Source organism: Rhinatrema bivittatum, chromosome 1 (assembly GCF_901001135.1).
Source record: "Rhinatrema bivittatum chromosome 1, aRhiBiv1.1, whole genome shotgun sequence".
NCBI lineage: Eukaryota > Metazoa > Chordata > Amphibia > Gymnophiona > Rhinatrematidae > Rhinatrema > Rhinatrema bivittatum.
This window is the reverse complement of record NC_042615.1, coordinates 305,015,309-305,043,139: the sequence shown is the minus strand read 5'-3', so window position 1 is coordinate 305,043,139 and position 27,831 is coordinate 305,015,309. Positions and strand designations below refer to the sequence as shown.

Here is a 27,831-nt window from a genome sequence, read left to right as displayed (position 1 = left end):
AGCGTTCGAAACATGGACCCATGTTGGGTGTGTTGACAACTCATGGCTTCAGCGATGTTTACAAGCTAAGTTACTGGAATTACATGAATTGCATGAATTATATACACAGCAAATGAAAATACAAAAAAATTGATCTATTACTTGGGACTTTGACCGATGATTAAAAATAAGGCTTACCATCCAGCAATCTTGCTTACAAGATGAAGCCTATTATGACTGGTCAATACTATCATAAGCGTCTTTTCTATAATTGCACAGTACTTCTGGCATTCTGGTTTGTAATATCTGCCTATAAACATAAATACAAGAAGGACAATTTATGGGTGCAAATGCCAGTTTATCAATATGCCACTTTATGAACCTGGATATCTAATTTTTTCCCATTCATAATTTTATTAAATAACACACTGCATAACATATATAGATGCCATCCTCTCGGGGACATCAAATCTTAATGCACCATTATATACAGTGTTATTCATGACTTTAACCCAAAACCTTACCCCCCCTCCTTCTCCACAAATACTTTATAGGAGTTGAATCTTAGCCAACAAAATCTGGACTGATGAAGGCACGTTGAAATCACAATTTTTGTTTTCATTACATGTCAATAGCACGATATTTAGTACCTAATCTAAAATAAATTTAAGGCATAGTAAACTCTCCAGTATCAGCTTCTTCTTTCAACCTAAGCTTGGCCATGTATTACAATGCTATAAAGCTGTCTCTCTAGGTGTCTTTCTCCTTCCATTTCACCTATGGTGCCCAAATTCTCTCAAATTTATCGACAAAGTTGTGGTTATGTGCATGATTTTCCCCATATAATATAGGAAATCCATTTTCAATATGAAACTAGAGGACGGAGCTTGTGTGGATCTCTAAAACCTAGCTAGGACATTTCTAGACGCCATTATTGCCTGTTGTACCAGTTTCTGCTGAAGACTATCACTCACCAAAATTTGCACATTGAGTAGTGCATTTATAGGTTGCAAAGTAAAGGCCAACCCGATATTTTCTGCCAGAATGCCTGGATTTGAGGGCAGTCCCACCACATATGATAGGTTCATACTATCCCAGAACATCCTTTCCCACATGTGTATTTAGTGGTAGGATAGAAGCAGTGAATGCTCTCCGGAGTGTGGTACCATCTTAGTAAAGTTTGTAGCCTGTTTCTTTCAGGGAGGCTGAAATAAGACCCCTACTTACATCCATTAATATGCCCCTCCAGTCCTCATCTGACAAAGTGCAATCTAAATCCTTTCCCCAGTTCTGGAGGTGCTTAGGTTTAGAGAGAGGATCCTTATTTAGCAAACTATAAATTTTAGATAAGACTTTCCCCATTTTGTCAGCATTCTGATACATAAATTCGAACATAGGTACTCCCTGTTGCAAATTAACAATAATAAGTGAGTCATGCAAAAAATGCTTAAGTTGTGTGTAAGCAAATCCATAAAATCTAGAAAACCTTGTGGCCCCCATAAATGTTCAAACTTAGTTATCCCCTTTCGTTTCCAAGGTGGAACAGAGCGGAGTCTACACAGGGAGCACATTTTTAATTTTTTTGTCTTTTTTATACCGACATTCAATTTGGAATATCACATCGGTTTACAGTAATAACTCACAGTATAATATGTCAACAGTGTCATTATTATTTTTACATTTTAACATAGAAACTTAAACAAATTGGAACTAAAGTTTGATTTATATAGAAACTGTGTAACTTAATTAACAAATGAGACATTATTATATAATGAAAAACTATAATGGTAAATCCTGTCTCCTATCAGTGTGGTTTTCCAGATTTTCCAAAGTTGTAGCATGGAGGTCACTGAGAGGAGAACCATTTCCAAGGTTCTCCACGTCTTTCTCGGCTGTCAGAGCGTGGCATACAATGGCATTGGTCCAATTATTGATTGTTCAAGATGGAACCAGGATGCTGGGGAGGCAGTTTTGTGGCAATCTATTAAGTCTTGCAAATGGGCGGCTGCATAATACCATATAAGGTTAGGGACTCCCAAACCTCCCTGTCCTCTATATAGAGAATGTGGCAGGTGATTCTTGGTGTTTTCCCCTTCTAAATAAAACTTATTATTCATTTTTACCAGCTTTTGATATGTATAGGGACTGAAATGGGAAGGGTTTGAAAAAGATATATGATTCTAGGTAACACGTTCATTTTAATTGATGCTATTCTACCTAGCCAAGAAATGCAGTACTGATTCCATTCCTCTAGCTCTTTGTATATTTTGGCTAATAGGGGTGGATAGTTTAATTGGAAAAGATCTTGGTTATTACCTATACATATCCCCAGGTATTTGATCTTGTGTTTGGCCCATTTGAATGAGTATAAGGATCGTAGTAGTGATGCTTGAGGTTCATTAACTGTGAAATTAAGCATCTCTGATTTGTCCTAGTTTATAGTAAAACCAGAGACAGCACTGTAATTTGTCATTTCTGACACTGTTTCTTGGACTGAGGTGACTGGTTAAGGTAAATAAAACGTAGTCAGTAAAAAGTGACATTTTAGAAGAAAATGTCTCTACAGTTACATCAGTGATGTCCTTATTAGCTCTCACCCTACTAGCAAAAGGTGTTAGAAATATAGCAAAGAGGAGGGGTGAAAGGGGACATCCCTGCCTGGTACCCCATTCCACCTGGAATAGGTCCAAATAGCCTCCATTTACTTTTATACAAGCCCTGGGTGTTTCATAGAATTTGCTAATCCAGTGGGTAAAAATATGGTCGAACTGCATTTTTTCTAATGTTTTGAATAAAAATGGCCAGTGGGGGTCCTGCCCATCACTAGCAACATGTATTTTCGGGAGATGCATTTAAAATTCCTGCGTAGGGCGTTTATATCACCACAGGTTGCATGTAAAGCGGGGCTCAGTGAGACTGATTTGTGTATATGCTGCGGAAAGGCAAAGGGGACCCTAACGCATGTGTTTTGGGTGTGTCCACTAGTGCAAAGATATTGGCGACAAATACAAGTTTATTTGGAGTTTTTACTTGGAGTACGTCTCCCTCATTCCCCCTATTTGTGGCTCTTTCATTGTGTAACCCACCATTTATTTTCCAGTGCCGGTCCTCAAACTCTTTTAAAGAAAGCTGGCCTAGTGGGGAAAAAGGTCATTTTAATTCTTTGGCGTGACCAGAAGGGACCCTCCTTTTGGACATGGCGGCTCCATCTGCATCGTCTCATGCAATTTGATAACTTGGCGTCACACTCCTCCCTGAGACAACATCGCATTTTTCTACAAACTTGGGACCCATATCTGCAACAATTAGCCCACAAGGCTCGCAGTTTGGTGCTGAATGGATAATTGCTATCTGTGACAATACCCGGACATATTCTACTAAGGCGATAGGACTCAAGAGGGTTTGAGGGGGGATGGGGGGAAACTTAATGCCTGGAAAATGTTTGAGTGTTTGTTCAGGTTCCAGCCTGGTTTGGTGTTTGCTTATTCTGCTTTGGGGATTCTGGGTGGATACCATGTTGTCGTATTGACTGTTGTGTTGAATTTGTTACACTCAATAAAAAAATATTGAACATAAAAATGGCCAGTGTACAAGATCAAGTGTCTTCTCAGCATCAACTGAGGGGGGGTCTCCTTTCTTCCTTATCCACCATATCAAGTCTGCAATCTTTCACACATTGTCAATGGCCATACAACCAAAACCAAAGCCGGCCTGATCAGGGTGGATAATGAAGGGAATGATTGTATTTAGTCCATTTGCTAGAATTTTTACAAGGATCTTTAGGTTGATATTTATTAAGGATATGGGACGGTATGAGCCACAGACCATAGGGTCTTGGCCAAGCTTGGCTATAATAGTAATGCCAGCAATGTTAAAATTTGGTGAAAATGGGGGCGCTATTGAGCAGCACTACAAGATGGCCACATAAATCTTCTGCTCCCTCCGAATCTCTCTAATCGAATCGTTTATTAGCAAATAGCCGCGATCATTCTTCTTATAAGCCTAGTGACTAATTGCGGGAAGAAGTTAGGGTGACTGCAAGGAAGAGAGCTGCCGACCTCAAGTAATTTTCTTTTAGTAAAATTGCTGATGATCTCCCGCCCGAAGATGACGGCGGGCAGGCCCTTCAGCATCAGGCTGAATTATCTGAGCTGACCGCATTGGGCTCCGGCCCTGAACCCCTGGAGGAACAGCCATCGGGAAGACTGCACCCGGACAGCCCAACCCGGACTGAAATAAGATCCTGCTTCAGTGAATTACACGCAGATCTCAAAAATGATAAAGCGGACCTTTTGGCGAGTATGGCAGAAATGAAGGAAGACCTAAGCTCCATGGGCTACCGTGTGGATGAATTGGATCTCCGCGCTGACAATCAGAGCGCCAACTTAGAAGCGCTTAATAATCACTCCAAACAAATATCTTCAGAAATGGAAGCGATGGCAGAGAAAATCGAGGACCTGAAGAATCGCTCGCGTCGCTCCAATCTTCGCCTGAAACAGATCACTATAAGGACAGCATGCTGACGGCGGAGGCCATTTGCAAGGCTATTGTTTTGGATAACAGGGACCCCTCAGAAGATTCGCAGCCTGCACCTGTGATTGAATTGGAGCGAGCCCATCGCGCTCTGGGACCAAGGAGAGATAATCAGCCAAGGGACATAATCATAAAATTTCTCAATTTTAAACAGAAGGAGGAAGTTATTGCCTTAGCAAGGGCTAATCCTGCGTGGAAATGGCAGGATCACAACATCGCCATTTTTAATGATTTGGCGCCTTCCACCCTTCAAGAAGCGCTACCAGATCCACGAAGTGACGACGGCACTAAGGAATGCAGAAATCAAGTACCGATAGGCCTTCCCGTTCGCCTTGCTATTCCAAACCAAAGGAATTACCTACAAAATCGAAACACTGGCAGATGCTGTCCATTCTTTCACGGAGGTGGGCCTTGCAATAACATTCATCGCCGATGCTTCTTCAGTGAAGCCCAAGCCAACGGATACTATGCCAAGCTGGTGGCGGCCAGGGACGGGACGGGGACGCCTTCACAGACAACCCACTCAATCAAGTCTTTACCATGCGGATAAAGGTTGAATACAACTAACTTTGGCTTCAGGAATACAGCCTTCGTGTCAGTGATGACTCTGTGTTCTTCTCTTTTCTATTATTTTTTCTCTTTAGTAACCAACTCACAGTCAGCTGGTTTGATTACTCCGATGTTTCCCTGCCTTGGGTACTTCTTTTATTTAATACAGCCTTCAGGTGGGGTAATCGGCTATAGTTATTAGCAGTTTGATGTTTTCTCTTAGCATTATATTGTTATTATATAGAGAGATTGGGGGGGGGGGGCTTATCCATGGCCAAATGCGCTGTTTCCTTTGTACCCCCAGAGCTAAGGTCCGCATGGAACGACGAGCGGATCTTTATAGGTTTAATACCTACACATGGAGGAGTCTCTTCTGCACTTACAATGGGGCAAAAGCTTTATGTTCGGATTACTGGTTGTAGCATTGGGTCTTATTCAGTCATTATCTCTTCACATATATCACCATATTTATGGGGCTAGTCAGTGGTATCTCAAGTGGTTGATATTTCCCTTATGTAATAACCATGGTTAAAATTGTCTCTCAATGTAAAAGGTCTAAATTCCTATAGGAAGCGATTTCTCTTTAAACAAGAGCTCATACATCAAATGGCTGACATAGTTTATATGCAAGAAACGCACTTAAAGAGCAGACATGCTCATTTGCTAAAGTACAGGGATTACCCACATGTTTATCACGTGGCCTGCAGTAGAAGTAACAAATACACAGGGACGGAGATCTTGTTTTCAGCTACACTAGTATATGAATATATCTCTAATATTGCGGACACTAATGGTCGGTTCTTATTGTTAAAAATGAGGATGGCTATCCAGGTTTACACTTTAGTCACAATTTACGCACCAAATAGGGACTGTGGCTCCTTCTTGACAGAGGTACAAAATTTATTATTAACTCATGCGGAGGGTTCCATAATCGTAGGTGGTGACTTCAATGTTACACTACGGCAGGACCTAGATAACTCTAATCTGCACTCACACACACCACACTTACTGCGCAGACAATTGAAGACTATTATGGCAGACTGGACCTTAATAGATATATGGAGGAACTGGTTTCCCAATTCTCGCTCCTATACTTTCTATTCCACGGCCCATGATAGTTATTCTTGCATCGACTATTTCCTCGTCGATAGACAATTGGGTAACAGAATACGAAAGACGGACATTGATGCTATATCTTGGTCCGACCACACCCCTATTACTTTAGAGGTGATGTGAGTGAGGGGGACATGGGGGATCGCTTCTGGCGATTTAACGAGTCGCTGTTGCACGATACGTCTTTTGTCAAAAAGTTTGAACCCCAACTCCAGGAATACTTTGTACTAAATAATGATCCTGCAATTAATCCTGGTGTAATTTGGGAATGTTCCAAAGCGTTTGTACGGGGGCTGTTAATATCCACAGCAGCTGCATGTAAACGTCTCAGGCAATAAACCAGGAGGACGCTGTTACATAAGATCAAGGTCTTATCCGAGGAACACATGAGAACCCTATCCTCCTCGCTGTTATCAGAAACTATTAGCCACAAAATCTGAGCTACACAAACTGGATAACGCACAATTAATACATGCACTTGAAATTACAAAACAGACCTATTATGAAGGTGGTGACAAAGCAGGACGCCTGTTAGCTTGCAGCTTGAAGGCCAGGGCTTCTCAAAATACCATTTTTAAAATTAAAAATCCCATGGGAGATATGCTGACTGCCTCTAAAGCGATACGCAAAGAGTTTTCTGGATTACGGCCAGCTTTATAGCAAGGATGAGACTATTCGTCCTAAAGGTATAACTGACTATCTACAGGAGGTTGCCCTGCCGAGTTTTACCCCTGAACAACAACATATTCTAGAAGCCCCTATTACGGTAGAGGAAATTTTGGCAGTGATAAAGACCCTTAAACCTGGTAAAGCCCCAGGCCTTGATGGTCTTTCGGGTATTTATTACAACAAATGTGCCCATATAATAGCTGGACCACTGGCTCACTTCTTTAATAGCCTCCAGGAGGGTGGGAGTCTTGCGCCCCAAGCTAATGTAGCTGGTAGCACAGTGTTGGCTAAGCCAGGGCGGGATCCAACACAATGTGCTTCTTATAGGCCAATCTCCCTCATCAACGTCGATCTTAAGCTAATAGCACAGATTCTGGCCCTAAGGCTAAACAAGTATCTCTCATACCTGGTTCATACCGACCAAGTGGGTTTTGTTTCACATCGAATGGCTGCTGACAATATACGAAAGGTCATGGATTGGATGTGGTGGGTTCCCATGAGGGATGATCCGGCGGTGTTGCTTTCTATTGACGCTGAGAAAGCGTTTGATTTAGTCCACTGGCCTTTTTTGTTTCTAGCCCTGCAAAAAATGGCATTTGGGCCTTACTTCCTTCAGTGGCTACAGAGGCTTTATGACAAACCTATAACCAGGGTTAAGGTTAACAACGGTTATGGTTCAGCTTTTGATATTGGTAGAGGCACTCGGCAGGGGTGCCCCCTTTCACCGCTATTATTTGCTCTCTACCTAGAACCACTCACCACCAAAATCTGTGAATCTTTGGAGATTAAGGGTGTTGCCCTTGGGGATTCCCAGTACAAACTCTCGCTATTTGCGGATGATGTATTACTAATATTAACAGACCCAATATCATCCCTAAAAGGGGTAATGTGTGAATTGGATAAGTACAGTGCCGTCTTGGGCCTGAAGGTCAATTTCGAAAAATCTGAATTGTTCAATATTAACCTGAACCCAGAGGCTGTGCAGATGATAAAGGAGCACTTCCCATTCAAATGGGCAAAAACCCATATCAAGAATCTAGGTGTTATGATATCCCCTCAACTTTCCGATTCATATCATTTGAATTATCAACCTTTAGTGGATAAACTCCTCAAAGACATGAGTAGATGGAACAGTGGTGCGTTCTCCTGGTTGGGCAGAATTGCTGTTGTTAAAATGAACATCTTACCGAAGTTCCTATATATTTTTTCTTCTTTATCTGTTTATATCCTCTCTCCCATCCTTCGTAGTTGGCAGAAAAAGATCTTTGATTTTATTTGGCGCAGGCACCCCCCCCCCCCCAGGCTCTCATGTGCTCTTTTATATCTACCCAAATCACAGGGCGGCATGGGGGTCCCAAATCTTATGTGGTACTACTGCGCAGCCCAATTGAGGGCACTATTAGATATTAATCGGTCGCAGTTCCCCAAACAGTGGGTGCAAATTGAACAAGACATGGTGGGCCCTATGGCGCTAGCAGCCATGCCTTGGCAAACACGTAACACATGGAGGTCTGCAAAGAGTGTCCCTTGGGCCCTAGAGACTACCGTACATATTTGGGGTCAAATTCGAAAGCAACTGGTTGGGGGATTACCAATATTTTTACTAATCATCTTTATTCTATAATGTGCAATTTACTCCTGGGCTTTATTCTTCACATTTTAAACGTTGGCAAGAGAAGGGGGTAATCACTATAGGACAATTTCTATCTCAGGGGGACTTTCTTTCTCTGGAACAGATGTCTCTCAATCATAATCTTGGATCTCATGATTTTTTGGTTTACGCACAGAGCACCCATTTTATACGTTCACTGCAAAAGTCCGGATCGCACCGCCCTGGCCGGTCTATGGTAGAATCCTACTTTTTATATAGTGACATACTTAAAGGTTCCATATCTAAATTGTACCAGTTGTTTTTTCAACAGAGCATAGAACACTGTACGTTTATCAAACACTGGGAATCAGATTTGCAAATGCAACTGGGTGCGCGCATCTGGGAAGAAATTTTGAGAACAGCCAGACGATGCTCAATCTCTGCCAAGCTTCAGGAAAATTGTTACAAAATGGTATACCGGTGGTAACTTCATAAGTTTTATGCTCAAATTGAGGACACCTGTTGGCGCAATTATGGAGCAATTGGTACATACCTGCATATTTGGTGGGACTGCCCTATAATCGCACCCCTGTGGAGAGAGATTTTTGATTGGATTAGCGAACTTTTGGCAATTGATATAATGCCCACGGCCGCTGTGGCATTGCTGAATGCCTTTCCAGATACCATACCTAAGAAGCAACAGCAATTCTGTGCCCAATTATTCATTGCTGCGCGTAGCTTTATAGCTCTCCGTTGGAAATCCGAGCGCATTCCTCTGCTCTTGGAGATCAAGGAGAGATTGTATTCCTATTATCGGTTAGCTTCCTTAACAGCCACTAAGCATAATCGACTGCCCTCCTTTACGTCGACCTGGAAAACCTTTTATAACTTATTTAGCGCATCTGTAATATATCTTAAAACAGTCTGGGCCTGGGTTGGTATTACATTTTCTAATCTATAGAGGGACTTCAACAGATATGGTCTCTAATGATATGAGGACTTTGAATTGTTATACCACTTATGGAGTATGCTGCTCACAATTATGAAGAGAACTTGATGACACCACAACCACCTGTCACCACCCATCTTATTACAACACTACGGCTTACTGGACTACTCGACATGCTCGGATTAGGAGATTCTGTCATGGGGGGAGGGGAGGGGAATATATGTACCTCTGTTTTGTACTATGTTGTATCCAATTAAGCATTCCATTAGTGTAAGATACACAATTTTTTGAAAAAATGAATAAAAAGCATTAAATAAAAAAAAAATTTGGTGAAAATGAATGGTGGCCACGTAATGAATCATTTTTGTAAGAGTAGGGATTAGTTGTGCAGAGAATTTTTAGTAGAATCTAGCTGTATAGCCATCAAGCCCAGGAGACATTCCAGTTTTGAGGTTTTGAATTGCATATTGGACCTCCATTGGGGAAATTTCTTTCTCCAGTAGAGAGCATTGCTGCTCCGAAAGAGTTGGAAGAGTCACATTTTTAAAATAATCATCTATTACGCCAGAGAGAACTGACAAATTTTTGCTGTATAATTGGAAGTAAAATTCTAAAAATTGACGCCTAATATCTTGATAGGTTGTTAATATAAAAGATCTGAGATTCTCACAACATCCAGCTAAATCAGATTCCAAACTAGAAATAGGCCTTTTAAATCAGACCATCTCCAAATCCTCCTCGTTTACGCCCCACCAGGCCTTCTAGAATCAGATCCCTCCCCCATTGTTGAACAAACTGCAACACACATAAATCTGGACTCCCCGGCTATAATCCTAGGAGATTTCAACTTGCATGTAGACAACCCTACACTCTCAAACAGCTGTGAGGCTTTTCTCACCGCCCTTTCAGCCACGGGCTTCAAGCAGGTCATCAACAAACCTACCCCCACAAAGCTGGTCACACTCTGGACCTTATCTTCGTAAACGCTGGGATCATGTACTCATCTCACCCTGTATGCAAGCAGGTCCCTTGGTCAGATCACACAATCTCTGCCACCCTCACGCTGACAGAAACCAGTAACACACACCCCCCCTCAACCCTCATTTCTCTACAGAAGATCCTGCTCTTCCAACGACCTCAGCAAACAGCTGGCCTTAGAACTCCAACTCATAGACCTCTCCAATCCCAATTCAGCCCTCCTTTCCTGGAGCAACATTACAGAGGCTGTAGCAAATAAACTATGTCCACTTTCAACAAAAAAATTCAACCCCAACTCTTCCAAAAGACAACCGTGGTTCACCAACGAACTTCGAAAACTCAGAGTTTAAGACAGAAAGAGAGTAAATGGCGCAAAGCCCCGTGCCCCAGCACGCTCTCCGCTCTTCACCACTACAGGAACTCCACCTTAAGATCAAAAAGGGATTTCTACGCTCACAAGATCCATGACCTTTTCTTCGACGCTAAAGCCCTTTTTGCCTACATGTCCAAATTAACACTAATCAACACACCAGATTATCCCTAGCAACCAAGCACAATTCAAAGCTGACGAGTTGGCTCTTTTCTTTCAAATCAAAATCGCCAACCTCCTAGCACCACCTCTCCTACTAGTGCATATCATCTCCCTAACAAAGACATCTCTGGAATCATTTGAACCCATCACCGCCTAAGAGAAACAATCAGTATTAAAGAAAATGAAACCTTCCTCCCATCCCTTTGACCAAATCCCTACTAAACTTCTCCTGCTAATTCCTGACACCATCTCCAATACACTGGCTGACATCATAAACTGTTCACTATCTCAGGGAATCTATCCGGACGACCTCAAACTAGCCTCCCTCAAACCACTCCTAAAGAAACCAAATCTGGATCCCAAAGATCCCAACAACTTCCGCCCGATTTCCAACCTTCTTTTTATAGCCAAGATCATGGAAATATTAGTTAATGCACAACTATCTGATTACATCGAAGATCACAAAATTCTGTTCCCTACCCAATACGGGTTCCGTAAAGCATTAAGCACAGAATCCCTACTCATATCACTGACAGACCACCTCATCATGGGCCTTGATAAAGGTCAATCCTTCTTACTGATTCTCCTTGACCTCTCGGCTGCTTTTGACACCGTTAACCATTCCATCCTCCTAAACCAGCTCTCGAACATCGGAATAACAAGAACCACATTTGCATGGTTCAAAACATTCCTCGGTAACAGAGGCTACAAGGTTAGAATTCACAATAAAGAATCACCCCGTTATAACTCCTCCCAAGGAGTTCCCCAGGGTTCTTTCCCTATCCCCCACACTCTTCAACATTTACCTTCTTCCACTATGCCAGCTGTTAACCAAACTGAAGCTAAAACACTTCCTATTCGCCGACGATGTCCAGATCTTGATCCCCCTTAAAGAATCCATTACTAAAACACTTGAATACTGGGAAAATTGCCTTCGAGAAATCAACGGCCTTCTCGCTAGCTTAAACCTGATACTAAATTCATCTAAGAGCGAACTCCTTCTCATATCCCCGGAAAATAGTAATAGCACTTCGAGTCCACCAGCCAACCTACACATCACCCAAGCAAGAGACTTAGGAGTAATAATCGACAATCATCTGAATTTAAAATCATTCAACAACCAAACAACTAAGGACTGTTTTCATAAACTACAGGTACTGAAAAGAATAAAACCACTCCTTCACTTTCAAGATTTCAGAACGGTTCTTCAAGCAATAATCTTTTCCAAGATAGACTATTGTAATTCTATCTTACTAGGTTCTCCCTTCATCTTCTACCAAACCTCTTCAGATGGTCCAAAATGCAGCAGCCAGAATATTGACAAATATGAGGAGAAGAGACCACATTACTCCCATCTTCAAAAACTTACACTGGCTGCCAATACATTTCAGAATTATTCATGTCCATCACCATTATCTACAAAGCCATCCATCACCATGCTCCACTTAACCTACAAATCCCGCTCAGACAACATACCTCTTCCAGTCCATTAGAGAAGATTACAGAGGATCACTACATGTACCCCATACCAAAACCACCCAGCATCTAACATTTAGAGACCGGGCCTTCTCTACAGCAGGACCATCGATATGGAATTCCATTCTACCTGATCTTCGACAGGAGCCTTGCCTTCCACCATTCAGAAAAAGGCTTAAGACTTGGTTGTTTAAACAAGCCTTTCCAGACCCTAACTGAACCCAAATTCCAACATCAACTATAGACAGACACTTCAGAATATTGTAAATAATCACTCCTCTTTCTGTTAATTTCTCTAGCCTTTTCTCCTTCCCCAAGTTTTGGATAACCTTGTTTATTGTAACTTCATTGTTTCTCATCACTTGTTACTGTTTCAATTTCATTTTACACCCCTTGTTAACTGTAAAGCAGCATGATGTGATTGTATCATGAATGCCGGTATAGAAAAACTCTAAATAAATAAATAAATATGTTACCCAAACCATCTTTTATCTTGGTTACATTGTTTTGGGAGATTTTTTTTTAGTCTGTGGGCTAGCAGTTTGCCTGCTTTATTGTTGCCCTCGAAAAATCATTGAGTCAGTTCTAGGCTATGAGCTATTGCTACCTTGTCCAGATCTGCTATTTGAGGCCTGCACTTTTGCAACTTATGCAAATTACTGGTAGTTTGGTGCAACTTATGGGCTTGTTCATAAACGAGCAATTGGTCAAGAAGTTTTTGGCGCTATGCAATTTCTTCTTGTAAGAGATGTGGGGGAAATAAAATGATCCCTTAGCACCACCTTCAGGCATTCCCATATTAATATTGGTGACATTTCAGGTGTTTCATTGAGCTTCAGGTAGTTCTGGATAATTTCTTTCACCTTGTTAACAAAATTAGTATCCTCTTATAGACTATCATTTAGTTTCCAGTAAGTATAGCTTTTGTTGAGACCAGTGAATTATAAGGTACACCAGATAGGTGAGTGGTTAGACCAATTTATAACCTCTATGTCAGTTTGTGAGACCCTATTAAAAAGAAGCCTATCTATTAATAATAAATCAGTGGAAGAGTTCTTTTGATGGGGAAGAGAATAAAAAGTGTAATTTCTGAATCTTGGAAAGCATGATTTCCAGATATCAACAAGTGAGCGATGTTCAATAATTCACTTTAATTCGTTGTGACCTCCCCTAAGATCCCTAGAACCTCTAGGTGAGATATCCAAGCCTGGATTTAGTATTGTATTGAAATCTCCTCCTATAATTCTTGATCCCTCAGATGTTTATCAAGCCTCTGAAAAAAGGCTCACTGCTGAGATTGAGGGGCATAAGTCAAGACTAAGGTAAAGATCTCCTTTTCAACCGCTATAGTGAGGATAATATAGCAGCCCTTGGGGTCTGTAATACACTTTTTAAAATCAAAGGTGAAATCTTTGTGGAAAATAATACCTACCCCCATATACTAAGCTTCCTTGGAACAAGGTGCCCAATATTCCTTAGGATAGAGGGGGTTGCACATTAGCCGCTCGTATCTAGCTTTTAGATGTGCTTCCTGAAGCATTGCGATTATAATCTGTTGATACTGGAGGTCATTGTTAAAACATTTCCACTTTCTACCGGAGTTCATAACCTTAATCGGGGCCATTACCTTCAAAGGTATAAAGCGCCGCAATAGTTAGGAAGTACCCCCCGGAGAACACTCACACCAGTCAACTGAAAAAAAAGTAGCAAGAATTCAACAAATTGTGCAGCGCTGTTAGTTTAAAAAATAGTCAGCCCACTTATTATTAACAATGGGCAAAATGCTGGGCTTTCCCTCTCCCCCGCCCCAACATGAACCCTGCATGGTCTACTTAAACAGCTTCGTAGACCCATAAGTCTTTGTGAAGGAAATCAACGGCCATCGGGGAGCCTCCCCCAGCCAAATGTATCTTTTTTTGCCTGACAATCATATCATTCTTAAGCTGTACATAGGAGGCAAAGCCATCGTCTTCCCAGGTTAAAAAAAAAAAAAAAAGAAAAGTCCATCTTCTCAAAAACCAAAAAAACTAGAACTCGGCTTTTAATTCAACCTAGAGAGTCGAATAGTGAACCAAAGAAGTTTGTTGCAAAAACATTCATGTTCCAGTAATTGCTGTAGTGCTATTACCATCTGAATTTCTGAGGCAGCTGCCGCTTTTCCCAACGCGCTGCCATCTTCGTGAGTCGTCCTTTCCGAAGCCTCAATCTGCATGACATGAGCAGCAGAAATCTGTGTGAGCCCTGCTTTGATAAAGGCCTCATTCATTTCCCCAATGTTCTTTACCTTGTAAGTTACTCCTTGTACGGCAAACCACAGCCCAAATGGGAAAACCCATCTATAGCAGATGTTGACATTTCGCAATTGTGTTGTGGCTGGGCGTATCTCTTGCCGTTTGCGCAGAGTAAGCGGGGAGAGATCTGAAAAGAAGGAGATAGAGTTCCCTTGCCAATTCCATTGCTTCTGCTTGTGAGCTATATTGTATATTCTTTCCTTCATAGCAAAATTATGGAAACAGGTTACAATGTCTCATGGCTTATTATCAGTTCTCTTACCCAGCATACGAAGAGCCCGCTCTGTTTGATATCTGAGGCCACTAGGTCTGATGGCGGCGTTGCATGGGTGAGGATGAACAGGCAAATTTGTTGACCCACGGTTTCCGTGTTTAGAAAGTCAGAGGTCTCCGGTACCCCACGTATGCGGAGGTTGGAGCGACGAGTTCTATTTTCTATGTCTTCAAATTTTTCTATCATTGAGAATAGGTCAGCTCTCAGAGATGCACAATCATTGCGAAGATGCGTCATTTCCTCTACTTGTGCATCGACCCGAGTCTCGTTTTTATCCACTCTTCTCCCCAAATCCGAAATATCTTCTTTGAGATCATTGATCAAGTCCATTATTTCTTGTTTGTGAACTTTTAAATCTTGTCTGATCTTGCAGAACCAGTTGCAAAATTCAGAGCGTGGTGGAGCTTCTGTATCGGGTAGCTCATGTGGCTCCGTTAGGCTGATCGCTGAGACTAGGCCTTCTTCCTCCACCATCTTGGCTGGAACTGTCTCTTTTCCTATCTCCAATTTCTTATAGGCAAAATGACGAAAGTCCACAAATTTTCATCTCACGGACATCTGTCAATGCTTGTGAAGGTTGTGCTGTGTGTTTTTAGGCTGGAGAGATACTGATGCCTGAGATATTTATGGAAATCTTAGTCTGGCTAGAGGAGCTCTGAGATTAGGTGGCTGCCTGGTCCGATGATGTCATTTCCTCCGAACCTGGATATCTATTTATAAAGCAGGACCACTTCTCTCCTGTGATTCCAGAGCTGCAGAGCTGAAGTAAGGCTGCAAAATTTGGCACTTGCCATTGATTGGCCAGTCCTGGCCAAATTGCTGTGTAAGACTGGAGACTGTCTCAGAAGAAAAGCATTAGTGGCAGTAGGACAGCGCATTACCTCTGTTCATCCCTCCCCAGAAGGGGACTATTGTTGATAATGGTATAATGCTCTGCCCATCGCCTTTCCCTTCCTAGAAGAGAAATATGGTAGACGGACAGTGCAATGTCTCTTATGTCACTCTCTCCCCAGATCGCCTCACTTACCCTCTCAACGTGAAACAGAAGGCAAAGACATTCTTGCAGTGCCTCAGGTGCATTCTCCTCCTCCCTTGACAGTTCTTGAATGGTATGCTTTGAACCATGTGGTTCAAACCATGATGTTTGAGCCTCATCAGTAGATAAGAATGCATCTGAGGCACTGCAAGTCTGCCTTCCTCCTCCTCCTGTCTTGCATCAAGAGAGGATGAATGAGATGGGGGGGGGGGGGGCAAGGGCAGTGAACTGGGATTCATGATGGAGATGGCTTACTTCCTTCTCCACCCAAATCCCTATTCTCCCTTTCTTCATACCCATCTTCCATCCTTCTCTTCCGGCCCCCATCCCCAATACTCCCTTTCTTCCCAACTCCCCACTCTTGATCTCTCTTTCCCTTTCCTTGTCCTCCCTAAATCTATCTTCTCTGTCCTCCTCCATTCCTCATCTCTTTCCCTACTGCTAAAGATTCCTTTATTTTCCTCCTTTGCAATCTCCTCTCTTCTGATTCTCAGATTCCTTCCTACCCGGACCCAATCACTAAGATCCCTTTTCTTCTAATAAAGAACCAAATTAACTGGACACAAAAATGTCAGAAGACATTACATTTAAAATGGCAAATTATGCACATTTGCCAACTCACTTGGACAGCCAGTTTCCTATCCTGATTCATAAGGGTTCTGAAATCTTTTTCAAAAAACGCCAGTAATTTGGGCGAGATAATTGATTCACAACTCTCAATGAAACCACATATTCAAGCGATAGTTAGTGTCTTTCTTTAAATTAAAATTATTGTGACATCTTAAGCCTCTAGTAGAACCTTTCAATTTTCATACTGTATTACAATCGCTTATATTATCTAGGCTTGATTACTGCAATACCTTGTTCTCTGGTTTACCTCATTCCACACTACTTTCACAGCAGATCATACAGAATACTGCCACATGTTTGCCTACTGGGATACTCAGAGATCACATAACACCTATTCTTAAATCGGTACACTGGCTCCCAGTTTACTGTTGTGTCCAGTACAAAATAGGTGTAATCATTCATAACCTTTATAATGCCACTTCACCATAGATACAATCTGCTTTATGAATTCATACTCCCATCCACACATTGCGCTCTGCTCTTTTAAACCTTGACATTCCCTTTCCAAAAATTGCACGTCTCAGTCACCAGGGAACACTTTTTCCATCTTTGGGCCTACTCTGTGGAATTCTTTTCCTGGCAACATTCAATTAACTAAAGATTTGAAGATGTTTAAAAATAATTATTAAAAACTTGCTTCTTTCAATAAGCTTTTCCTGATTCTCTAGCCCCCTGATGTAACACTACTATTAGATATACCTCCATACTAAAAATTTGTGTGATCTGGTATGATGTCTAATATCGTATGTTTACAGTTAATGTTTTGTATTGAGAAATTACTACTTACCTGATAATTTCCTTTTCTTTAGGACAGTCAGATGAATCCATCTGCTGATAGAGGTACATAACCCACTTGTTCTGGATTAATCTGACTGGACACTAAGAACGTCGCAACCCTCGCAAGAACGAACACATAACCCCCATCCTCAAAGAACTATACTGGCTCCCAATCCAACATCGCATACACTACAAAACGCTCATAATAATACACAAAACTTTACATAATCCAGATGTGTACTGGTTACATAACTCCCTCACCTTCTGCAGCACAAATAGACCCACCCAATCACGCTATCTACGGTAGCAACCCTAAACGTTCCCACACCCAAACTTACCCATTACAATGCTACTAAAGACCGCATACTATCCATTGCTGGCCCCACACTCTGGAACACTATGCATACTGACCTATGCCAAGAACACTACCTGCACAAATTTAAACAAAAACTAAAAACTTGGCTTTTCACACAAGCATACTTATGACCTCAAGGATATTACACTTCACCCTATACTCCCCCTCAATTCTCTGTCTACTCAATCCCCTTACGTCCCCCTCACTGATCTTAACACCTTACCAATCAGCAGCTCACCTTATTGAGAGGACTAAGTATTCCACAAAAATGACCTTCTCTCTATACCTCATGATCTGATTAACTTTTAAATTCACATCCTATTGACCCATCTATTATTATAACAGTAATTATGTTATTTAATTGTATTGCTGTCCCTTGTTGCACTGTAAGTTACATTATAAAACTATGTTGCTTTCTCACTGGTTATCTGTAACCTGCTTCGCTGTTAAACTGAAAAACTGTTAGTATGGTTACACTGTAAAGTTTTGTTGCTGACTCATTGTTTGCCTGTAAACCGATATGATGTCCGTCAACGAATGTAGGCATAGAAAAACTTTAAATAAATAAATAAATGTACAATATTGTTTTAACTATCATGTACGTTCGTTTGTACGCTGCCCCAAACTATTAGGAGGGGCAGGTAATAAATACATTTAAATAAAATAAATAAAAATCTTGCTGCAAAATCTGCCACAGAAAACCAGGGGCTCTTGGTTCAATGAAAGGAGCAACTCTGTAAACCAAGACTTTTGCAGAGTTGTATACATATATTTGATCATACAGATCTGATAGGATGCCATATGGAGTTGAGCACAGCATTCTGAAAAACCTGTTTCCCATAAAGGTCAAAGGTACATTAAGTAACATCCAGGGGGGTACTGATGGATGAGCCCTAAACTACTTAGCTCTTTTACAAGGCACCAGAATAGTGTGGCAGCTGGACCTTGCTGAATCCTGGAGATTTTGACAAGGTAGTTTGTATTTGCCTTCTTTCCTACAGGAAGTCAGTGAGTAGGGTCGCCCACATTGTTTTTTGTACATCCTGGAGAAGTTTGTGGATGAAACTGCTGAGGCTGAGCTCATCTATGGATGTTGACACTTGGACATGGCCAAGGCAGCTGCCACTCTCTCTCTGCTTTGGCTTCTAGCACCGATGGAGAACAATTGTGCCTCTGCAAAATGCTTGATATCTTGTCTCCTTGAGGTTTAATTCTATGTCAAGGAATCACTTTTGTGCATTGAGTGGGAAGGTTTCTGGACCTTTTCTTGGGTTTCAGCTGAGAATGCCAACCAATCCTACAATGTTAAGATTGCCATCATATGGCATAACTCCTGGGTTTTGATGCTTGATATGAGTATCAGGGCTTTGAAATTGAACCAAAGATGTAGAGCAGTTTCAATCTTTGGAGCTTGATGGTTCTAGATAACATTTAAATATATGCTGTATCTAGTGACAGCATGTTCGAAGTCCATACACCAGCAAGCCTTTCATGTATGTCTTTATGAATGATAGTTACCAACATCCATAAAAGTCTTGTCGACAGTATTGCAGAAGCTCTCAAAGCCATCTCCAAAGCAGAGGACAGTAATTAAACAAATAGACTGGATAGATTATCTTTCATGATTTCAATGTAATTCTAATCAGTTTTATAGGAACCAAGATCTTAAACCTAACCTAATATATGCTAAGATTCAGGTATTTTCAATTTAAGAATTATTATTATTTTTTTTTAAAGAAAATACCTCAATCACGTCATGTACTTTGTGCCTTGTAATAAAATTGTTTTAAGCGGTATTTAACTTACTTGAAGCATCGTGATCTTGCTGTGCTCGCCTCAGTTGCTCTTTTAATTTTCGTACATTTTCTTCTTTGTCATCAAGACAAGATTTTACAGAAGCAAATCTATTGAAGAACATTAAGCAGAAATAATTTTACCAAACCCCATGCTCTAAGGAGAAGACTGCAACAGTATTTTCCAATCAGGACAAGGTATATCCACCCTTAACCTAAATGGATAGCAAATATACAACACTTTTTAAAATTTTACTTAGGCACCTTAGGAGACAAACAGGGACAACTGAACATAAAAAAAAAATAGGGTGAAGTGAATATGATAAGGATGAGAGCTAAGCCATTTAAGAAAATACTTGATTGAAGAAATAAGTTTTAAGATGATGGAATAAGACAACTGATAGAGGAATAGTCCCGAGTATCAAGAGGGGAATATGGGAAAGCTGACAAAACAAAAAGGCAGAGAAACAAGGGGGAGCTTATTTGGAGCTGTATGAATAGAATGGGACTGAAATATAATTTATGCTCCTTTGAGTAAGAGTCCAGATCACACCCTTTATGGCACAGAGATACAATAATTTTTTCCACACTACTATAGACAGTTTAAAAATTGATTATTATCCAGTATCTGTGATATCCTACACATAGTTTGGCAGAAATAGAGGAAGTACTAAATCCATTAACAATGTCTCCTGAATTTTTATTTTTTCTTTTTACTAGGGGAAAGGGTGAAGTTTAGGTCAGGAGAATAAGAGGTTTCACAGGAACTGGGAAAAAAAATAAATAGAAGGCCTACTTACTTTTGGTCCATAAGTTTGGACTGTTTCATTTTTTCCATTTCTAGTCTCACCAACTGAGTTTTCAATTTACTAATTTCTTCTTGGTATGGTTTGGCACCTTGATCCAACATCGCCTGATTTTTGGACAATAAGAGAAAAAAACACTAAGTTACAAAAAGTTGAAACTACTTCTTACTTGATAATTTCCTATCCTCTAGGGCAGTGGTCCCCAACCCTGTCCTGGGGGCCCAGCAGCCAGTCGGGTTTTCAGGATATCCACAATGAATATGCATAAGAGAAAATTTGCATGCACTACTTCCATAACATGCAAATTGTCTCTCATGCATATTCATTGTGGATATCCTGAAAACCCGACTGGCTGCTGGGCCCCCAGGACAGGGTTGGGGGACCACTGCTCTAGAGCAATCAGGCCAGTCTATTACATATGGGTTAAGCAATGCTACCAGCAGATGGAGTCAGAGAACAAAACACTTCCTGATGTCACTCCTCATACACCTGCGCTGACACCAACCTGCCAGTATTATATGCAAAAGCTAACTGTGACCATCTATAAAACAAAAAATAACTGGAAACATCATAAGTACATACTATATTAACTTTTTTTTAAATTTTCAGACGAACAAAAAATTGAAAAGACCAAAGGAAAGACAGAGAATAGCCAAAACAGGAAAAAAAAGGTAAAAAGCCATACTCACCCAAAAGATGAATTGATCATAATTCTGCCAATTGTCTCTTCTGTTGAGCCCTACCAAGTTAGGTTCCGAGACCAATCCTGGTGATAAACTTAGCACTGGGAGGTAATATGCACTGGTCTGACTGCTCCAGAGGCAGGCGTTAATTTTGGCAAGTACAAATGTGTGCGTCTGGTGTACATTTTTTTTGGCATTGGGGGAATAGATAATAGCCTCATTAACATGCATTTGCATGTGATGAGCGCTATTTTCTGCATGCGTGACTGGACGCGTGTTTTGGATATGTTAAACCCCCCATTTTGCCTCTGGTGTTATGGACTCGTGTCCAAAACTTGCGTCTAATCTCAAGTTGAGCTGTGCGCTGCAACCAGTGCACAGTATTGTATCGGCCTGAAGAAAGGCACAGAAAAATCAGACCTTACCCTCCTGGAAGCTCTTCAACAAAAAATTGTTTGCTGAACAAGAGGATACTAATCGTCATCTCAGGCATTGGAGAAATTACTTACCTGATAATTTCGTTTTCTATAGTGTAGACAGATGGACTCAGGACCAATGGGTATCGTGTACTCGATAGCAGTTGGGAGATGGAGTCAGATTTCAAGCTGACGTCAGTCTACATATACCCGTGCAGGAAGCTTAGGTCTTCAGTATTCTCTTCGAAAAACAATTGCGTATATATATGTGTTTTGCTAACTTGAACTAAGTCTGGGTTCAACTGATTTCCAAATTGGAGACCGCCAGTGCACTCAACCGAAAAACGTTGACACCCGGCAACTATGGGTGTCTTGAACTAGGGGTAATACCTGGCTTACCCGTGCTTGTCTTGCTCTTGGGGATTGTCATCCGAGATTTCCTGATTTTGGGGCAGCCGTTGGCGGGATGCTGAGTCCATCTGTCTACACAAAGGAAAACAAAATTATCAGGTAAGTAATTTCTCCATTTCCTAGCGTGTAGCAGATGGACTCAGGACCAATGGGATGTACAAAAGCTACTCCCGAACTGGGTGGGAGGCTGCCGGTGGCCCACTTAGTACTGCCCTTGCAAATGATGTATTCTCCTGGGCCTGGACATCCAGAACCTGGAGAAGGTATGTATGTAGGACCACGTCGCTGCACGACAGATCTCAGCGGGTGACAGCATCTTGGTTTCTGCCCAGGATACTGCCTGGGCCCTTGTAGAATGGGCCTTGACTTGTAGAGGCAGAGGCTTCCCTGCCTCTACGTAGGCCACCTTGATTATTTCTTTGATCCAGTGGGCTATGGTTGCCCACCAGACAGCTTCCCCTTGTTTCTTCCCGCTATGAAGGACGAATAGGTGGTCTGTCTTTCGTATGGATTCTGATCTTTCCAGGTATCGGACTAGGAGTCTGCCGAAGTCCTTATGTTTGTCTGGAGATGGTAGAGATATGGTTTGGTTTAGATGAAATTGAGAAACCACCTTCTGAAGAAAAGAGGGGATCGTGCATAGTTGTTTGGATCCCGGTGTGAACCTGAGGAACAGTTCTTGACAGGATAGGGCTTGAAGCTCCCGCTAGGAAGTCTAGTACTAGATTGAGATTCCATAGGGGCATCAGCCACTTTAAGGGTGGTCGGATTTGTTTGACCCCTCAAGAAGCGGGAAACATCTGGATGGGTTGATAGATTGATGTTGCCCACTTTGGTTCTGAAGTAGGCCAGTGCAGCCACCTGAACCTTGAGGGAGTTGAGAGACAATCCTTTCTTATTTATTTAAAGTGTTTTGTATACTGTCATTCGGTTTCACCATCAAAACGGTTTACAGAAACATGTAACAAGTTGTATGTGCTGTTACATATACCAGTTATTTCTTACATCATTAAATTCTTGCATCGTTGTTTACTGCAAGTTACTTCATTCATATTGTTGCGTACTCCCTCTTACTTCCTTTTCCTTCCTAAGCTCGTGTTATCTACCAGCATGATGGGACCACCGTCTTGAATGTTGGTATATAAAAAAGTTAAATAAAAAAAAATAAAAAAAAAAATACATCATATAAATACTTATCTGATTTCCCTTTTTTCTTACCTAGGGTTATATACATCAGGTAACATTCAGTTCCATAGTGCTAGCTGAAAGGCACTACACATTGTTATATACTGCAAGTTCTCCTTTATATCCTTTACAGTGTTGCTATTTACATATTGCAAGTTCTTCTTTATGACCTTTACAGTGTTGCTATTATAACACACTGTTGCATGATAGATTTTCCTACTGCTAGGATGAGTCTGGTACATTATTATTACTAAGATGTGGATGAGACCTTTTTGTTGTTGGATGTGTATCAGATATGTGTATTGGTTGATTGAGGGAGTCTGAGTAGGCTCTCTTGAATAGCCAGGTTTTTAAGTCTTTTTTGAACGTTTTTATACATGGTTGAGTTCTTATTCCAATTGGTAAAGCATTCCATAGTTTAGGGCAGGCGATGGATAAGGCTCTCTCACGTGTTGTGTTCAGACTTGAGATTCTTGCTTGAGGGAGTTTAAGTAGTCCTTATTTTCTCGATCGTAGATTTAGTCTTGGATTATATGTCACTATGTGTTTGCTTAGCCAGTTGTTTTGTTGTCCTGTAATTAATTTATGCATTGGTTGTAAGAATTTTGTATTCTATTTGGTATTTTATTGTGAGCCAGTGTAATGAGATTAGGATTGGTGTGATGTGATCATGTTTTTTTTGATCCTGTTAGAATTCTGGCAGCAGTGGGATTGGGAGATGACGTATGGTATTGAGATGTAGTCCAAGGAGTAGTGCGTTACAGTAGTCTAGGTTAGAGAAGATGAGTAGTTGGAGCACTGTTCTGAAATCATCTTGTGTGAGGAATGGTTTAAGACATCTGAGTGTCAGTATTTTGTGGTATCCATCTTTAATCTTGTTGGTTATGTGGGGTTTGAATGAAAGTTCCTTGTCAATGGTGATTCCCAGATTACGTGTATGGGTGACAAGTGAGATTATCGTTTTTGGATTCAGTGTAATGAGTGGCTTCGTGAGCGAGTTATTGTTATTTTTGTTTAGTATGTTTAATTCCGTTTTAACAATGTTTATTATTATTTTCAGGTCATTTAATTGTTTTTTTTTTTTTTATTTCTGCAAGGAAGGTGGCTGTTTTATCATGTGTTTCTTCCAGGGTATTCTGTATAGGGATCAGAATTTGTATATCATCAGCATAAAGGAAATGGGTCAGTCCAAGGCATTCTAGAGTATGGCAGACAGGTAAAAGGTATATGTTGAATAGTGTGGCTGAAAGGGCAGATCCTTGCGGTACTCCTGTGTTGAGGTTTACTTTCTTCGAGAGGTGGTTGTTATACATTATTCAAAGCTTCTATGTGCTAAGTAGAAGGAGAACCATTTTAAAGTGTTCCCCATGATTCCTATTTCAGATAATCTTCAAGCCGTCCTGCAGAAATTCCAGGATCATGGGGATTTTGACCGTCCGCGGAAGGATCTCGCGGTCCTCACACCAGGCTTCGAATAGTCTCCATATTCATATGTAAGCTAAAGATGTGGAAAACTTGCATACTCGGAGCAAGGTGTCAATCACTGCCTTGGAGTATCCGCTCTTCTTCAGGTGAGTCATCTCAATGGCCAGACCGTAAGAGAGAATCGAGTTGGGTCTTCGTGGAGGATCGGTCCATGCTGGAGAAGGTCCCTGTGTAGAGGTAGGCACAGAGGGTTCTCTGCAAGAAGTCTTTGCATGTCTGCGTACCATGGCTTTCTTGGCCAATCTGGGGCCACTAGAAGTACCAGCCCCCTAGTGATGTTCTATCTTGCAGATGATCCCACCCAGTAGTGGCCATGGGGGAAAGGCGTACACAGCAGGCCTTCCTGTGGCCAGGTCTGGACGAGGGCGTCGATTCCCCGGGATTGCGGTTCTTGTCTGTGGCTGAAGAACTTGGGAACTTGGGCGTTGGACTGGGTTGCTAGGAGATTCATGACTGGGGTTCCCCAGCGGTTTACCATCAACTGGAAGGCTGTTGTTGACAGCGTCCATTCCCCTGGGTCTAGACTCTCTCTGCTGAGATAGTCCGCAGTGACGTTGTCTTTTCCCGCGATGTGTGCAGCTGAGATCCCTTGCAGGTTTGCTTCCGCCCACGCCATTAGGGGGTCTATTTCCAGGGACACCTGTTGGCTTCTGGTTCCTCCCTGGCGGTTGATGTAGGCAACAGTTGTGGCGTTGTCCGACATGACTCTGACAGATTCGCCCCAGAGTCTGTGACTGAATTGAGGGCAGGTTAGTCTGACTGCTTGGGCTTCCAGTCCATTTATGTTCCATCCTGACTCTTCCTTGTCCCATTGCCCCTGGGCCATTAGTTCCTGGCAGTGGGCTCCCCACTCTCGCAGGTTCGCATCCGTGGTGAGCAAGATCCAGGTCGGTGGCAATAGTCTTACTCCATTGCTCAGATAGTCTTCCTGTAGCCACCATTGGAGCTGTGTCCAAACCTCTGCCGGTAGCTGGAAGCGAATGGAGTAGTTCTGGGACATCAGGTTCCATCGTGACAGTAGGGAAGATTGTAGTGGGCGCATGTGGGCCCTTGCCAATGGAACGACTTCTAGGGTTGATGTCATGAGACCGAGGACTTGGAGGTAGTCCCATATCTTGGGGTGAGCATAGTTCAACAGTTTTCGCAACTGGTCCATCAGTTTCCTTCTCCTTGTAGGGGGAAGAATGACATTGTCTTGTTTGGTGTCGAACCGGACTCCCAGATTCTCTAGCGATTGGGAGGGCTGCAGGCAGCTCTTGGCTGTGTTGATGACCCACCTGAGATTCTGCAGTACATTCTTGACTCTGGTGGTCGCCTGGTAACTTTCCTCTGGAGATTTTGCCCTGATCAGCCAATCGTCCAGATACGGATATAAGAGGATTCCTTCTTTCCTCAGTTTCACCGCCACTACCACCATGATTTTGGTGAATGTCCGAGGGGCAGCAGCTAGTCCGAAGGGTAGCGCCCGGAACTGGTAATGATGGTCCAGTATCACAAAGCATAGGAAGCGCTGGTGGTCGTGGTGGACCAGGATGTGAAGACAGGCTTCGGATAGATCCAGTGAAGTCAGGAATTCTCCCTAATGACTGAACGTATAGTTTCCATGCGTAATTGCGGTACCCTCAGGTAGCGATTGACAGTCTTGAGGTCCAGGATGGGCTGGAACGTTCCCTCCTTCTTGGGGACGATAAAATAGATGGAATAGTGACCAGTATTTTGTTGGTGCATGGGCACAGAGGTTATCGCCTTTAGGCTGAGTAGTTTTGTCAGTGTGGTTTCCACTGCAGTCCTCTTGGAGAGGGAGTGGCACAGTGATCTCACAAATTTGTCTAGAGGGATGCTGTGGAAGTCCAGATAGTATCCCTCTCGAGTGATGGTTAGGACCTACTTGTCCGACGTTATCTCGACCCATCTTTGGTAGAAGAGGGTAAGTCTGCCCCCTATGGCTTCTTCCTGTGGATGGGTCTGTTTATTCTCATTGTGGTGTGCAGCCGGGGCCTGTTCCTGAGCCGGCTCCCCTCTTGTTGTGTCTGTTCCGAAAGACTGGGTCCTGCTTGTGGGGCAAGGTGCATGGTATGTGTTTTTGTACAGTCTAAAACGCTGGGCTCCTCTGCCCTTGGTTATTCGGGGAGAGGAGCGCTGGGGTCTTTTTGTTCCTGTCCTCCGGTAACAGAGGTACTAGGGATTTGCCCCATTTGTTGGCTAACTTCTCCAGTTTGCTACCGAACAGGAGGGATCCTTTAAAAGGCACTCTCATGAGTTTTGTCTTGGAGGTCACGTCGGCTAACCAATTTCAGAGCCATAGTTGCCTTCTGGCTGCCACTATGGATGAGATGCGCACCAGGCCAGAGGTCGCATCCATGAGGAAAAATATCGCCGGTTCTAATGTTTCGGTGGAAGTGGTTGCATCCCTGGAGAGGAGCAAGCAGGCACGTGTCATGACAGCGCAGCAGGAAGCGATCTGCAGGGTCATTGCTGCGACATCAAATAACTGTTTAAGGATGGATTCCTGACGTCTGTCCTGGGCTTCCCTGAGTGCAGCTCCTCCTTCGACTAGAATGGTAGTGTGCTTTGAGATAGCGCAGATCATAGTGTCCACTTTTGAGAACCCTAGGAGTTCTTTGGCCTTGGGTTCCAGGGGGTATAGGGCTTCTAGGGCCCGTCCTCCTTTGAAACTGGCCTCCGGGGCATTCCATTCCAGGTCAATCAATTGTTGTACGGCCTGCAGCATTGGGAAATAGCATGAGGCCTGACTGAGACCGACCAAAACTGGGTTCGTCTTTGGCTCCGCTGTGGTACTTGCGCCAGGAATGCCAGCGTCTTCAGGCTCAGTGACACGAGATCTGGTAACATCTTTGGAGAAGAACTGCATCATGGTTCGATATGGTTCCATCCCCGGAGGGATTTCTCCTTCTTCCAGGGAGTCAGGCTCTTCCCCTGAGGTGTCTGTGTCCCCTAGGGGGAGGCTTTTGCCCGGCTGGGGCACGTCTCAGGGGTCTGAGAGGGGCTTGGAAGGTCTTGCGCTTCTGGTGGAGACTGTGGCTGTGTTGCAGGTGGTACCGATTGCGCCTGGACAAAGGTTTGCAACCCTTTGAAGAATTCCACCCAGGAAAAGGTCCCTGGGTCCATATTGAATCCAGTGGAGTTCCCAGAGGTGTCGAGTCTGAGGTACAGAAGTCTGGGGTACTATCATTGATGGAGCCGGATTCTTCTACTGGCTGAGGGGGGGGGCCTTGCTTCGGTTCCTCCTGAGTCTCTTCGCACTGCAGGGATAGGGCAGAGGCCACTTCAGGTTGCGCAGCTCTCAGGTGGCAGGCTGG

The 27,831-nt window shown here is 42.6% G+C and overlaps 1 protein-coding gene across 1 annotated transcript in view; it reads right to left on the bottom strand.

The window, feature by feature from the left end:
- The window catches only part of CENPE (centromere protein E), a 691,519-nt gene that overhangs the window by 44,479 nt on the left and 619,209 nt on the right, over positions 1–27,831 (bottom strand). Inside the window, 2 exon segments of the mRNA XM_029608709.1 lie at positions 19,539–19,636; positions 20,326–20,438. Of these exon segments, the coding sequence (XP_029464569.1) occupies positions 19,539–19,636; positions 20,326–20,438 (211 nt within the window).